Source organism: Hippopotamus amphibius, chromosome 6 (assembly GCF_030028045.1).
Source record: "Hippopotamus amphibius kiboko isolate mHipAmp2 chromosome 6, mHipAmp2.hap2, whole genome shotgun sequence".
Lineage (NCBI taxonomy): Eukaryota > Metazoa > Chordata > Mammalia > Artiodactyla > Hippopotamidae > Hippopotamus > Hippopotamus amphibius.
Window position 1 is genome coordinate 10,437,864 of NC_080191.1, and position 16,143 is coordinate 10,454,006.

Below are 16,143 nucleotides of genomic sequence, written 5' to 3' on the forward strand. Positions count from 1 at the left end.
GCCTTCTTCTCGTTCACAGGTGGTGGCCTCACTGGTGAAGTTTACCAGCCATACCCCCGCATGCAGACTTCCCCACCACATTTCACGTTGCTAACTTGCAGCTTCCACCCTTCCCCACCAGCACCTGTGACCCACTTCCCCTCTTCTCTGACTAACCTTCCTTTTGTGTCTCACACATCTCTCTCTTAGTCCCACCCCTAGAGAGATTCTTTTCTAAACTTTTAAATTATATTTCCCCAGGAACTACAAAGCAGTTTCCCGTGCCACTAAGTCATCTTCTTTTAAATTTCTCAACTTAGAAAGACTGTTTCTAAAAAACAGTATCAATTAGACGTTGGTTAGATAGTGAGTTATTTGGCATTCACTATTAGTTACTTTGAAAGAAGATAAGGATTATGACTGTCATTAAACTTTGTTGTGAGTTTTACTTGATGATAACACTAAATTCTCTTCATGTTTTCTTCCTTATATAATGTGGTAACCTAGTCACACCTAAAAATCAATGATCAGTGACATTGTGTGCCTGGTCCAGGCCTCATTCTCTAACGTTTGAGACTTTCTCTTACCTATGCCAGTGTTGTTGCTATGACCCAGGATGCAGGCGAAAGCTACAGACTTGGGGTAAAAGTCATATACATTAGTGCAAAATGCTCCAAAAAAGATGTAGACCTTTTTTAAGGCCCAGTACCTGCAACACAACTCAGGTGGCCAGAAAGTAGACTGAATAATCTGAGATGATCTTTTAAAACCTGACAAGCTGCTGTAATATAGGTCTCTTTGGGCCAGTGGGTTTGGGAGAATTGTGTTTAATCGACAAAATTACAGCTAAAGGATACTTCTTTTTCTTTCTCTCTTTTTTTAAGACTCTTAACTAGGAATTCCCTGGTGGTCCAGTGGTTAGGACTCGGTGCTTTCACTGCCCTGGCCTGGGTTCAGTCCCTGGTCAGGGAACTAAGATCCTGTAAGCCACGTGGCATAGACAAAAACAACAACAACAACAAAACAAAGCAGCAGGTCTGTCACAGATAAGGAGAACCTTGCTTTTCAGAAAACCCTTTTCACTTCCTGGTTTCATTCAGGCAGATTCTTTCCTGCCCCTTCATTTCTTTTCCCATTGTGAAATCCTGTTGTTAAGATCTCACCTTTCTGACCAACAGAAGTTCCAGGATTTATCTCTAGACTCCGTAATGACTGCCTCTCAATCTGGAGAAGGCATGCCACACCTTTGCTGAAACTCAAAAGGGCAGAGATGGATTGAGTTGATTTTTTAATCTATTTAACTCTGAGGACACAGTTGTCGCTCCATTATTATTAATAGTTTCCATTATTGTTAATCAATTATTGTCAATCACCTTTTAGTAATAATAAAGCTATTTGCACTTTTTTTTTTTAATTTATTGGCTGCATTGGGTCTTTGTTGCAGTGCACGGGCTTTCTATAGTAGTTGCGGAGAGTGGGGGGCTACTGTTCCTTGCAGTGCGGGGGGCTTCTTATCGTGGTGGCTTCTCTTGTTGCGGAGCACGGGCTCTAGGCTCTCGGGCTTCATAGTTGTGGCACGTGGGCCCAGTAGTTGTGGCTCAAGGGCTCTAGAGCGCAGGCTCAGCAGTTGTGGTGCACGGGCTTAGTTGCTCCGTGGCATGTGGGATCTTCCGGGACCACTGTGTCACCAGAGAAGCCCTGCACTTTCTTTTTAAAACACAAAGCAATCTAATAAGACAGTCATTTACCTCTTTCTTCATTTCCTACTGTCACTCCTAATCGTTTCTCAAATTAACTGTTTTATTCTTTCAGAATGGATCCTGCCTTTACATTAAGGAGATAACATACTTTTGAAAAAGACAGTCACCTGGGGAGAACCCAAAGGGACCAGAACTGACAGTGGGGTCCACCTCTCCCTTTAGCTCCCCCATCTGCCCTTGGAGCGCTGAAGTGCTAGATTTTAGGCCTCTACTGGTGGAGGAATGTTCTTCCTTGATGTATATTTCTTACTGTTCCATAGAAAGAGAAAGTTTCTCAGGCTTTCGTTCATTTTCTTCCTTTTTGTAGATGCTGATCCATGTTCATGGAAAAGCTCTATAAGCTTTCTCTCAACGTGACCTACTCACGTCTAAGCTGCCAGTGTACCCCTCACTGTGCATCGTGAGCAGATGACTAGGCTCCCCACTGCCTTGACTGTTGTTGGGAAGCTTTCATTTTTTTGATGCATTTAAGTAAATAAAGACTTTTAAGGAAATTTTGGAAAATAGAAAAAAATTATTCTCAATCTCACCATGCTCGCATAATCAGCATCACCATTTCATCTGTATTTCTTGCAGCCTTTTCTGCTATGCCTATCTTTTTTTGCATGGTTGTAATTATTGTATAAATTCAGCGTTGGGTTCTGCTGTTTTCACATGATGCATCATAAACATTTTTCCATGGTGCTGCAGTCTTCATAACCACTATTAATAAGTAGCTTAAATTCTGAACAAGGTATCTGGAATCTCTGTGCCTGATTGGTTTCTCTGGGATAAATGGGTATACGGTAAACACTCATAAGTCAGCCTCCCAACCTGCTACTAAGAAAGTCTTTGTTTTGGAAAAACAGTGCCCTGGCAGGTTCTCCACAGCAGCAACTTAAAACTGTGGAATAAATTCCCTCAAAACGCTTTAGCCTGAATGATTAATCTTTACAGTTGGTGGTTCCCATTCCTTCAAGACAACGCTCAACATGGATTCACACCTCTATGTATTTTCCTCTTGCTTCACTGCAGGTTCTCAGCCAGCCACACTTCAGTAGGATGACTTCTTCCTTCCCACTGAGGTTCACAATCTCCTAGGACAGGAAAGCCCTCAGGCAGTTGTGTTAGGTTCTGCTCTTCGCCAAGACCATGGTGAAACCATTTTCTAAGAGTTGAGGAGCCATCTTTCCTTCTGCAAAGACTTGGGAGAAGGAAACTCCTAGGGTTTGTTTGAAGGGAAACAAAATAACCCTTATCTGACTCAAATCTTTCATGCTATAACAGTATGAGTTTATTGCGTTTTGTTATTGTCTTGTTTTGTTTGGATCTTTTTTTTTTCAAGCCTTCAGATGAACAAGAAAACGACATCATCCTCAAAGAATTAAGCTATACTTGCAACCTTTCCTTCCTTAAATTAATCGTCATAACGTTACTATTTGCATTACTTGTCACACCTCACATTTCCGTGAAGTCCCCCTGCCTGTCCTCCTCCCTTATATCATGAATTGCACAGTTACTTAAATTTACTTGTGTACGTGAAATATGATCAGGTAATTGTGAGCTTCCTAATTGCTGCCTATTTATGCAGTTCTGTACTTCTCTTTCCTTTTATCCTTCTTTTTTTTTTTTTTTTTGAAGATTTAGAATTGCTTTAATTGCATTATTTTTAATAGATGTGTTTGTTTTTTATTTATTTTTTGGCTGCGTTCGGTCTTCATTGCTGCGCACGAGTTTTCTCTAGTTGCGGCAAGCAGGGGCTACTCTTTGTTGCAGTGCGCAGGCTTCTCATTGCAGTGGCTCTCTTGTTGCAGAGCACGGGCTCTAGGAGCATGGGCTTCAGCAGTTGCAGCACGTGGGCTTAGTAGTTGTGGCACATGGGCTTAGTTGCTCCGTGGCATGTGGGATCTTCCCAAACCAGGGTTTGAACCCGTGTCCCCTGCATTGGCAGGTGGATAGTTAACCACTATGCCACCAGGGATGTCCCTTAATTGCATTTTTAAAAGCAGCTTTATTGAAGTATAATTTACACATCATAAAATTCACCTAGTTTAAGTATACAATTCAATGATTTTTAGTAAATTTACAAAGTTGTATAAACATCACCACAATTCAGTTTTAAAGATCCCTTGTGCCCATCTGCAGTCAACCCCTACTCCCACCCTCAGTCCTAGGCAGCCACTAATCTACTCTCTGTCTCTATAGATTTGCCTTTTCTGGACATTTTAAATAAATCGAGTTTTATAATACTTAGTCTTTTGCATCTGGTTTCTGTCACTTAGCATAATGTTTTTGAGGTTTATCTATATTGTGGAATTAATCATTATTTCATTCCTTTTTATTGCTAAGTAATATTCCATTGTCCCAATATATTATATTCATTTATCCCTTTACCAGTTGGTTGGCCTTTGGGTTGTTTGTGCTGTTCACCTATTATTAATAATGCTGTTGTGAATACTCATGTACAAGTAGTTGTGTGGACATAAGTCTTCGTTTCTCTTGAGTAGATCCTCAGGAGTAAAATTTATGATAAATTTATGTTTAAAATTTTTAGAAATTGCCAGGCTATTTTCCAAAGTAGCTGTATCATTTTACCTTTCCAGCAAATGTGGGTTCCAATTTCTTCACATCCTGGCCAACTCTTGGTATTCCCTTTTTTATTATAGCGATTCTAGTAGAAATGAGACTGTATCTCATTGTGATTCTTATTTGCGTTTTCCTAATGACTAATGATGCTGTTAAGCATCTTCTCATGAGCATGTTAGTCATTTATATATCTTCTTTGGTGAAATGTCTGTTCAGATCTTTTGCCTATTTCTTAATTCGGTTGTCTTATTATTGAGTTATAAGCATTCTTTATGTATTCTGAATATAAGTCCTTTATCTGATATGTGATGTGCAAATATTTGCTCCCAATTTATAGTTTTAATTCATTTTCATAATGGTTCTTTTTGAAGCAGAAAAGTCTTTAATTTTGATGAAGTCCAATTTATCAATATTTTCTTCTCTACAGCATACTTTCGGTGTCATATCTGAATAATCTTTGCCTAACCCAAAGTCGCAAAGATTTTCTCCAGTGTTCTTTTCTCAGAGTTTTATAGTTTTAGCTCTTACATTTAGGTCTGTGATCCATTTCTAGTTAATTTCTGTGTATAGTGTGAGGTGAAGGTTTAAATCAGGGCATCGCATCCTCAGCACCATTGGCACATTGGGCTAGGTCATTCTTTGTTACCGGCTTGACCTGTGCATTGTTGGATGTTTAGCAGCATCTCTGGCCTCTACCCACTAAATGCCAGTAGCACCCTCCCCCCAGCTGTGACAGCCAGAATTGTCTCAAGACATTGCCAAATGTTCCCTGCCTTTGGGAAGCCAAAATCACCCCCATCGAAAACCACTGGACTAAATTAATTTTATTTGTATGTGGATATCCAGTTGTTCTAGAACCATTTGTTGAAAAGACTATTCTTTCCTCCTTTGAGTTGTCCTAGCAACTTTGTAGAAAATCAGTTGACCCTAAACGTAAGAGTTCTTTCTGGACTGTCAGTTCTGTTCCATTGATCTCTGTATCTGTCTTTTTGCCAGTACCAAACTTCCTTGATTACTGTAGCTTTATATTAAAGTTTAAAATTAGGAAGGAAGTCCTCCAGCTTATTTTTTTATTAAACTTTTAATTTTGAGATAGTTGTAGATTCACAAGTAGTTGTAAGAAATAATACAGAGGGATTCTATGTATCCTTTATGATTTTCCCCAATGGTAGCATCTTGTAAAACTGTAGGACGAGATCACAACCAGAATGTTGACATTGATACAATCCATCAGTCTTATTCAGATTTCCCCATTTGTACTTGTAGTTCCTCTTTTTCAAAATTGTTTTGGCCACTCTGGGTCCTTTGCATTTCTGTAAAAATTTTAGGAGCAGCTTGTCAATTTCTACAAAAGAGCTTGCTAGGATTTTGATGGGGATTGCATTGAATATATAGATCTGATTTCTGAGAATTGTCGTCTTAACGATATTAACCTTCTAATCCATGAATCATGATTTTCTTTTTTTTTTTAATTGTGGTTTTATATATATATATGTATAGCATAATATGTGCCATTTTAGTAAATTCAAGTGTATAGTTTAGTGACATTAATTACATTCAAACTGTTGTGCACCTATCACCACTATTTCTATAACTTTTCCATCACCCCGAATGGAAACCATGCTTTTCTTGAACAGCATTACTAAAATTGCCAACTTACTAGTTACCGTGTGATCTTCGGTAGCCCCAAAAGTTCTTTTTCAGAGCAGTAATTTAATGCGAAACCCTGAATCCCAGGGAATCCTGGTACTTGTCTTTGGAAGAATATACACAAAGTCTTTGTTAAGAAATTGGGCTTTAGGGACTTCCCTGACAGTCCAGTGGTTAAGACGCCGGGCTTCCATTGACGGGGGCACGGATTCAATCCCTGGTCAGGGATCTAAGATCTTACATGCTGCGCAAAAAAAAAAAAAAAAACCAACATAACATCAACAACAAAAAATAAGAAACTGGGTTTTACAGTCTTCAAATCCCAGCTCTGCTACTGACAAACAGTTTAATTTACTTCTCTGAGTCTTACATTATCCTGCACAAATTTAAACCGTTTTATTTCTGTCGGTCTTGTAGGCGTGAGTGTCATTGAGTGGGGTGCGGAGACTCGCAGGGACACTCAGCAGCCTGCCAGGTGCTGTGGGAGCCACAGAAGGAGCATGCACACTGTCTAAGAATGTCATTTTTTCCCCACAAAGTTAGTGTTAGGTAATTTAACTACAAACGCGCTTTTAAACTTGTATAGCATACTAGATATATATATTATGGAATTAAATGAAAGATTTGCATTCATTATAAAATATAAGGCTTATCATAAATTTAAAGTCTGTATTTGGGTGCTTTGAGCTAACCCTCCTTCCCTTCCACCCCCTACATTCCAGTTAACAAGTCTTGTACCCTCTAGTCTCCATCTCAGCTCCGAGGTTCACAGCCCTTTCACTACAGAACCTCAGAATCCTCCTCAACACAGCGCTCCAGGCAGCCACTATTATTGTATCAGAGTCAGCACACAAGTTGAAGTCGTATTTGCCATCTCTGTTCAACGAGCTAACGACTGTTTGCTTTAACCTGTATTTTACCATTTCAGGGTATTTGAAATAAAATTAATAGCCCTGAAAATCAAGGTGATTTTATTTACTCCTAGCTTTCCAAAGGTTATGTTCTTCCTTTCAGATTATTTTACTTTCTCTGTTTTACATATAAAATTACCATCATAAAGATAATGAAAGACATCAATGATATGTTGACTTTAAAAATGACAGCATCATGTCACCCAAGTCTGCTGATCCAAAGGTATTTATATCTTCTCTAACTTTGTCCTTCTAACAGCCATCAACAGAAATCAGATGTCCATTAGTATGAATAAACTCTTTGGAAATGTCTATGCAAACACTTTCCATGCATACATTGTGATCATTAGATCCTATTCAACAAAGATTAAAGTGTGTTATTTCCTTTTAAGAAAGGTTTAATTTTTGCTTTATGTCATCAATTTAAACACGGGGGTTTGTTTGGGATTTTTTTTTTTTTAATCCTCATCTCTTTATGAAGAGTTCAGAGAGAGAGAGAGGAGATGAAGAGATGGACAAGGGCAAGTAATAGAACAAGTCTCTTTTTGATTAAACCCTCAAATATCTGTATTTTTCTTCCCAGTGTCCTACCTACCAACTTTTTATGATCAGAGGCTGGCACGACAGATTACCTTCATTTGTATCCAGCTGTTGCTAAGCTATCACCATGGTACCAAGGCACTCAGGCAAATATAAATGCCTAAAAACAAATGTGTAGGAAGAAAATTTTGTCCCTAGCCCCCTCACCTCTCCTGTCATCTGGATGAGTAGTTAAGTATTAAAATTCTGTGTCATAGTTCCTTTACACCCATAACAAAATAAAACAAACCCCCAAACTTTTGAAAACCAAATTATTACAGCCCATAAAAATATAACGATGTCTATAAATGTTTTGTCATTTATAAAAGTCATCACTAGTCTCTGTACCTACACCTGGTAATGATGGAAACAGCCTGCATAGTAACAGTGATTGAATTTTTGCCCTCAAGCAATATAAAACACAAGCAAAAATACTGCCCTATTAATTATAATTTTTATGGTCATACAGTCACAATGAATGGCATCTTTTTGTTCTTTCTCAACAGTTGAAGTTTTTCAAATAGTTTTTATTTATTTTTATTTATTTCATTTTTAAAAAATTTATTTATTTTTGGCTGCATTGGGTCTTCGCTGCTGTATGCGGGCTGTCTCTAGTTGCGGCGAGTGGCAGGGCTACTCTTCATTTATGTGCGCAGGCTTCTCATTGTGGTGGCTTCTCTTGTTGTGGAGCACAGGCTCTGGACACACGCTTTGGACACACGGGCTTCAGTGGTTGTGGAACCTGGGCTCATTAGTTGTGGCTTGTGGGCTGTAGGGGGCAGATTCAGTAGTTGTGGCTTATGGGCTTAGTTGCTCCGAGGCATGTGGGATCTTCCCGGACCAGGGTTTGAACCTGTGACCCCTGCATTGGCAGGCAGATTCTTAATCACTGTGCCACCAGGGAAGTCCCTCAAATAGTTTTTAAATTTTCAAATTCTGGTAGATGATTTCGGCAGAATGACCTAGTGTAAACTTTATCTTCGAAAGTGGTTTAGGACTTCCTAGGTGGCGCAGTGGTTAAGAATCTGCCTGCCAATGCAGGGGACATGGGTTCAATCCCTGCTCCAGGAAGATTCCACATGCCACGGAGCAACTAAGCCCATGCACCACAACTATTGAGCCTGTGCTCTAGAGCCAATGAGCCACAACTGTTGAGCCTGCGTGCTGCAACTACTGAAGCCCACATGCCTAGAGCCCATGCTCCACAACAAAGAAGCCACCGCAGTGAGGAGCCTGCGCACCACAATGAAGAGTAGCCCCCACTCGCAGCAAAATAGACAAAGCCCGAGTGTAGCAACAAAGACCCAGTGCAGCCAATAAATAAATAAGTTAAAAAAAAAAAAAAGAATGGTATAAATATAAACTGTACTCTCCAGTGTTATATCTCAGTCCTGTTACTTCTTTGCCTCACCACATGTACACAGCAAGAGATTATTTAATCCAAAAGGAACAGCTCAGTTTTCTTAAAAGTGCCCAGCAGCGCTATTCAAATATGTTTATAGACTGGACGTATTACTTGTTTACCCAAATAGTAGCATAAATAATCTGTTTTTAGAAAGCCTTACCAAAAGTCTTTCTATATGATTGTATTCTTAAGCAAGGCTATGATTAGTAAATAAATCACTTTCCTCTTGACTAGTTCTAATGAAAGCTTTCCAACTTAAACACTGTGTGCTAACACTTCTTCCATTCATAGCAGTCTTCCATTTTTGCCCATCAAGAAGTGCTTTCTGTTTGCAGTGTGTCAGCTCTACTATTTATAACCGAGTTAACAATGCCAACTAGAGGCAGGAAAAGGTGTGTATTTCATATGCAAACTCCCAGCAGTAATTTCTACAATTACATATAGTTGCTTGCTCTTTTATGTGCAATATCAGCATTATAAAACTGAGTCCAGGAAGGAGAAAATAGTACTAATATTACATTTTTGTATTGCTTAAAGACTTTTACTGAATTAATTAGAAAAAGAGTTCAAAATAAAAGTAGCCCTAGCTTATCATAATGGACATTTACACATAATGGGACTTTGATGACCTGTTAATAGTAGCTTTTCAGAGGAAGAAACTCACTGTGTGACATAGAGTGTTCTTTCTGTTTTGTCTCCAAATTTGTGTTTTTCCAAATAGTCCTCTTTACTTCTTTGTTTTCCCAGATTATGATTCCCCTGACTTGGAAACCATAAATAGAGAAAAAAGTAAGAAACCAGGATAAATTCATGTTTTCTTTTCACTGACATTTATTAAGGGTTACTATGTGCAAAGCACTATCCTGGATGCAGAGATGACCAGAGAGGGAGATTATTTGTGTCTTTCCCCACTATACTGTGGGCTTCTGTGCCTTCTCTGAAGGTAGAGTGGGATATAACAAATAGGATAGACAGATCTGGGTCCAAGGACTAGCTGCTCCACTGAATATGATATTAGGCAAACTCCCCAAGTTTTGCCTTGCTTTCTTGTAGAAATGGAGACAGTCATGCCTACTAGAGAAGTGGCTTCTGAGTGCCCCAAACACCTATTATCACACCTATTACAGAGGTTGACATTCAGTAAATGCTGTTAAAGGAAATGTGTTTTTATTTTATTTAAAAAAATTTTTTTAATTTAATTTTTTTGGCCCCGCTGTGCAGCTTGCAAGATCTTAGTTCCCCAACCAGGGACTGAACCCAGACCCACAGCAGTGACAGCACCAAGTCCTAACTACTGGATCGCCAGGGAACTCCCAGGAAATATGTTTTTATAATGATGAAGCAAGCAAGTAAAATAGAGTAATAGTAAAGGAACAATGGATTGGAAACTCTAATTAGAAGAATATAAATTATATATAAAGTAGGTCTAGAGAATTCTTTTAACATACAGGACAATATAAGGTAAGAAAAGGTCTACAAAGGAGATTATAGAGCCCACCCAGGGGTATATCTGTAAAAAGCAATATCTAAAGGGAAAAGACAAGTATAAACCTTACCATTTGGAAAGCTGTGGGGTTGGATGGGAACAGTGTTCCCACAATGTGGTCTGTGAACCACCTGCATCAAAGTCAGGGGCTTGCCGCAGAATCAGGACTGTGCCCAGTGCTACTGAGCCAGAATCTCTAAAGAGCAGGTCCAGGAATCAACATGTCTCATAAACTTCCGAGTAATTTTCACACACACGCCACCTTTAGATCCAGTGGGTAGATGACAAATTTCTAAGGTTCTGTTGACATCTAATTCTTGGTGTGGTACAAAAGACAAAACACGCGCTTTGAAGTAAGACAGGTTCCAGGCAAACTGGAATGCTCAGCATTTAAGCCAGCAACAAACAAACAAACAAACAAAAAACCCTACCCAATAGAAAGCAGAAGGGGGAGAAAGATAGATACTGTATGATCCCACTTACATGTGGAATCTGAAAAAAACCTCAGAGAACAGATTGGTGGTTGCCAGCAGCAGGAGTTGGGATCAGGGAGGAGGGGAATGGGTGAAGGTGGTCAAAAGGCAGAAACCTCCAGTTATAAAATGTCAGTCATGGGAAGGTGATGTACAGCACAGTGACTTACAGTTGCATATTTGAAAGTTGCCAAGAGAGTAAATCCTAAAAAAAATTTGTAACTGTTTGGTGGTGAATGTTAACTAGATTTATTGTGATAAGCATCTCTCAGTATATACAAATATCTAATCATTATGTTGCACAACTGAAACTAATGTTATATGTATTTGTACCTCAATTTTTTAAAAAAAGCAAAAAAGGGAAAAGAACTATAAAGTATGTAATAAGTGAAAAAATGTAGATAAAATGTCAGAAATTAGTACTTAGAATGAATTATAATAAACTAAATTCACCAATTAAAAACACAATCTCAAATTCAATTAAAAGGCAATATTCAATAATAAGTGGTCTGAAAGAGAAACTTAAGAAGACACAAAGATTGAAAATAAAAGATGGAAAAAAATATGAACCAAAAGAAAAAAGGGAAAGAATATTAATATCAGACAATATAGAATATAAGGCAAAAAAATATAATGGACAAAGAATGGCATTATATGCTGATAAAAGGAACAATAGAGCAAGAAGATATAACCATCAAAAACATGTATGCACCTAACAATACAGCCTCAAAATATACAAAGGAACAACTGAAAAAAAAAAAATAGGGAGAAATGGATAAATCAAGATATAGTTAAAAGATTTTAGGAAATTCCCTGGTGGCACAGTGGTTGAGAATCCGCCTGCCAATGCAGGGGACATGGGTTTGAGCCCTGGTCCCTGAAGATCCCACATGCCACGGAGCAACTAAGCCTGTGCACCACAACTACTGAGCCTGTACTGTACAGCCTGTGAGCCACAACTACTGAAGCCCGTGTACCTAGAAGCCTGTGCTCCACAACAAGAGAGGCCACCACCACAATGAGAAACCCACACACTGCAATGAAGAGTAGCCCCCACTTGCCACAACTAGAAAAAGCCTGTACACAGCAAAAAACACCCAACACAGCCAATAAATAAATAAATAAATAAAAGATTTTAGCTCCATCTTTCAGAAACTGATAAATCAAGCAGACATAAAATACACATATTGAAATTTTGAATCATACAATTAATAAGCTCAAGCTATGAAGTATATATATAGAGCTCAGCATCCAAAGAATAGTTTAGTAATAACTATTAGATTGAACTATGTGGAAATGTCAGTAGTTGAGAATTTTTTGCCTATAAAAATAGGTAGTTTCATATTATTCCTCATAGGTTGTTGAAGGGATTAAACTAATGTCTATAAAGCAATTAATTTGAGCAATGCTAATATAGTCTCCTTTGGTCTTTAGTCTACTAAGAGAATACTTGCCTCAATTATTACTAATTGGACAAATGAGATCCAAATAATTCAGTCATGTGAAATGTGAGGTCACAATTTTTTGTAAGATTAACCAAAGAATGACCAATGTAGAACTAGCTGGTGAGGAATTCTGGGAGTCTAGCTGCCCTATCTAAATTCATGCCCAACTCAACTGTGATTTGGTGCCACCTGGTGGTGGTGGTTGGCTCCAACTTAAATATTGTTGGGGATAATTCTCTGAGGCCAGAGGCAGCAGGATAGCATCAGTGATCCCAGAGGCGTACCAATTAATTGGCCAGATTCAGAAATTCAGCTGGGAGAATACCGAGGACCAGAGACTCACCCTTCACCTCCCCTCTTTCTGAAACAAGTTCCCAGGACTTTCCTTCACCTTCATGACCTTGGCCTCCACTCCAAGACCCCCTTCCCCACCCTAGCATAGAACTTTAACCCCTACCTCTGACCCTTATCCTTGCCTTATTCTCAGATAGGGGCTAGGCAGGAAATGGGAGCCAGTTGCCAGTTGGGCAGCATATCTAAAATTGTGTTTTTGATGAGTGCATTATGGGGTTTTACTGTGCTTTATCCAGAATCCCCTGAATGCTTAAAACATAGTAGCACTATATTTTTTATTTTAGGGCCTTTGATTACTACAGGTGTTTCTGGTTGGCTATAAAAAGTCTTTATTAGGTTGAAACTAATTGAAATGCCAGGGAATTCCCTGGTGGTCCAGAGGTTAGGATTCAGTGCTTTCACTGCCAGGGCCGGGTTTGATCCCTGGTCAGGGAGCTAAGATCCCACAAGCCATGCAGCAAAAAAAGGGAAGACAGGCAAAAGTGGGAAATTCCATCCAGAGTATATTAACCCTATTACATGAATGCCATGAAATTTTAAATTCATAATTGCCTTTCGTGGATGATCAGTTGTTGCCCAGCAAGTTCAGAAATTCTTAGTTTGGTTCTTTGTTAAATTTCTTGATTTGGAGGAGCAGCTTTTCCTTCCTTGTATAAACATGTTGCCCTGCTCCATTATTTTTATTTTTATTTATTTTTTTATTCTTAGGCTGCACCATGCGGCATGCGGGATTTTCGTTCCTGACCAGGAATCGAACTTGTGCCCCCTACATTGGAGCACCAGGAAAGTCCTCTCGCTCCGTTATGTTTAGGTGCACCCCCTGAACACAGACACTGTGCTTCTTGGAAGCTGCATGGAGGTGCAAGACTACAGAGGAAACAGTGATCAATTATCAGTTATCAGTTACCTTTCGCTCCTGTCCCCATCACCCTTCCCGGCATTCTCCCAATTCTGAGTTATGGCTGGGTCACTAAAACGGAGTCAGGGAAAGGCAGTCGGAGAGCCTGGCAGAACTAGCGTTTTAGGATCAGGGTCTTCTTGCCAGAGGTCATGCGTATCTTCAGTGAAGTCATCAAACACCAAGCTGAGTGCTAGATTTTGGAAGATTTGTGGCACAGATCAGCGAAGGCCTTCATCTACCACCTATCGCGCTGATCTTACCTCTGCTCACCCTCTAACTTCAAGGCTTTGTGTGTTTTACTCAAAAGGGCTATTTTAAAGTTTTCCAAATAGGACGTGCAGTTTCCTGCCTTAATTACTGCCCTATAGTTTTCCCCAGAATGCCCTTCACTCGGCCTTTGTGGGTCAGAATCCCTTAGACTTGCCTGAGGGGTCCTAGGACAGCCCCTTCTCCACAGCACCTTCCTGATTTATTCTGGTTCCTCTAGGTCTCTTGTCTGGTGTCACCTTCTGCTTTATATCACAGTTTTCAGGGTTCATGATTAATTCCTGGGGTAGAATGACATCTCTTTGAGGACAGGGACCTTGCTTATCTGTTTCTTAATTCCCCACAGGACTCAAAGCTTTGCAGTCGTAGGTGCTCAAATAAATATTTGTTTAGTTTTGAAAGCTTTTGTCACATTAAAGCCAGCCAGGCCACCTTCCAAAGAGGTCTCATCCCCTCCTGCCAACTGCATGGGTGCTCAAGCCCTATATTTAGGTACTAAATGGTCTCTCCCACCTCTCTCTACAGTTGACATGAGCCAAATTCTGTCACTGCAAAAATTCTCTGGGAGTGTAGGCACAGGGAAAGCACATTCACTTACTCCCGCCTAGGTTAGCCATCCCTTTGGCACTGAAATAATTTGCTTACTTTCCTAATGTCAAGGCTGAATAAATGCCGTTTCCACAAGTACAAAGTTTACTTACTGAAAACTAGGATTGCATCAAGCATCTCACGAAGAATTGCATAGCTTTCATGCATGCATGGCTACAGAAGCTGTACCTTTTATGTGTCTTAATTTTTTAATATTTAAATGTTATTAAATCATTAGATATCAACTTGGGTGTTCTATATTTTATTATAGACACCATCTGAAAACTTCAGTATCTCTAGAAGGAGAATTCAGGAAATACCAAAAGTTCGAGTCTTAGGGAATGGTAACATACACACCATTTTTGTCCCCAAACATGAGTTTCTCCTTGCCACCATAGACACATGCCATTTATTTCTGCTGATACTAATACTTTCCTTTTAAAAAATGTTTTTAACTTTATTGGAGGAAAGTAACCCAAAACTTCTTTAATTTCTAGTATAAAATGTTCAGAGGGAAGAAGCAGGTAATGTGGATTATTGGATTCCTCTGGTACCTTTTCCCTCAAACTCACACACTCGAGTTCCAAAGGGCAATTATTCTTCTTTGCTCCATGCTGATTATATAGGTCAGGAGGGTAATAAGGACATTTATTTGAAGGATTTCATCTGGTATATTCCTAATCTTCTTGCCCCATTCCTGACCGCTCAAATCAGTATCACAGCCAGAGCAACCTCTCTCTCCCACCACCGAAGAAAATGATGAGACAAAGGTAATTTCAGTCTGAACTTTCTGCTCCCAAATTTGTCATCTTCCAGAGCACAAGGGTTGTATTGCTTTAGTCCTTTAAACCAGTAATGGCTCAGTAATAACTAGTATTGTGTTTACTATTAACTCAATATATAAACCTTCAAGGTAGTGCATATTTTTTCAAAAACCTTATTACTGAATTCAGAAATTGCCCATGGCAGAATTAAGAAAACAAAGGACCTATACTAATAAAAGTAAATGTTATATCATACTATATTATGAAGAAGATGCTGTGTTAGATACATCTATTTTACTGTGAAACATGAACTCTTAGATTAATTGGCTGAATTGGGATTTCCTTTCTAAAGATTTTCATAGTGCTTCCTTCCTTAGAGTCCTCAGCATAGAGAAATTCTGAAACTGTTTTTTAGATAACCTCAGATCACATATGTTCAGTAAGTATGTGTGGCAAGATAATATCTTTGAGGTACTAATCTATATTTTTATTATCCTGGTATTTCCTCCTTTTCCTTCCCTTTCTCCAAGCAGATATTCCCATCTTGGTTTATTATCTTGGTGAAGGGATAAGATGGAACAGAAAGTTGAAATCGCCCTCAAGCTTTTGTTTCTAAATGCTTAAGCCCCAGCAGGGAGAAGATTTGAGCCAGAGGCAAAATGTCCTGGGCAGAAGCAGGAGGACCCTGGACAGGGAGGTGGGAACGGGCAGGGCTGCTATGTGGGCTTTACAGCAGCCTAAGCTGGGAGGCAGGCCTGCCCCTGAGAAGCTGTAGCTGTGAGCTGTGGCCACAGACTAAAGGCCAGTGGGTTACATCTGACTTTGGCCATGTGAATTTCAGTCACTCAGCGTTACAAATCTAGGCAATTTTCTCTTGAATAATTAGCAGATTTCGCCACACTGTGTTCAGTCTTTTACGGCACTAAGGCTGCCTGCCTTAGATAAGGAAATGAATGCTCTAGTTTGCCAGAGTGCCTCCAAGTCTCTGTTTCATCCCTATGCTGACGCCAACGGTT

General features: G+C 39.4%; 1 protein-coding gene across 3 annotated transcripts in view; it reads left to right on the top strand.

Annotated features, from left to right (window-relative positions):
- Positions 1-16,143, top strand: part of PDSS2 (decaprenyl diphosphate synthase subunit 2) — a 265,019-nt gene that overhangs the window by 241,235 nt on the left and 7,641 nt on the right. Inside the window, exon 10 of one of the 3 annotated variants that reach the window (XR_009054310.1) lies at positions 20-1,454. The exons of 1 other annotated variant lie outside the window; for it this stretch is intronic. Coding sequence is in view for 1 of the 2 variants with exons in the window: in XM_057738875.1 (XP_057594858.1) it covers positions 2,754-2,819 (66 nt within the window). In the remaining variant the exon portion in view is untranslated. Of the gene's footprint in view, positions 1-19; positions 1,455-2,753; positions 3,516-16,143 lie in introns of those variants that run through there. One more of the 3 variants, XM_057738875.1, reaches the window with a different exon arrangement.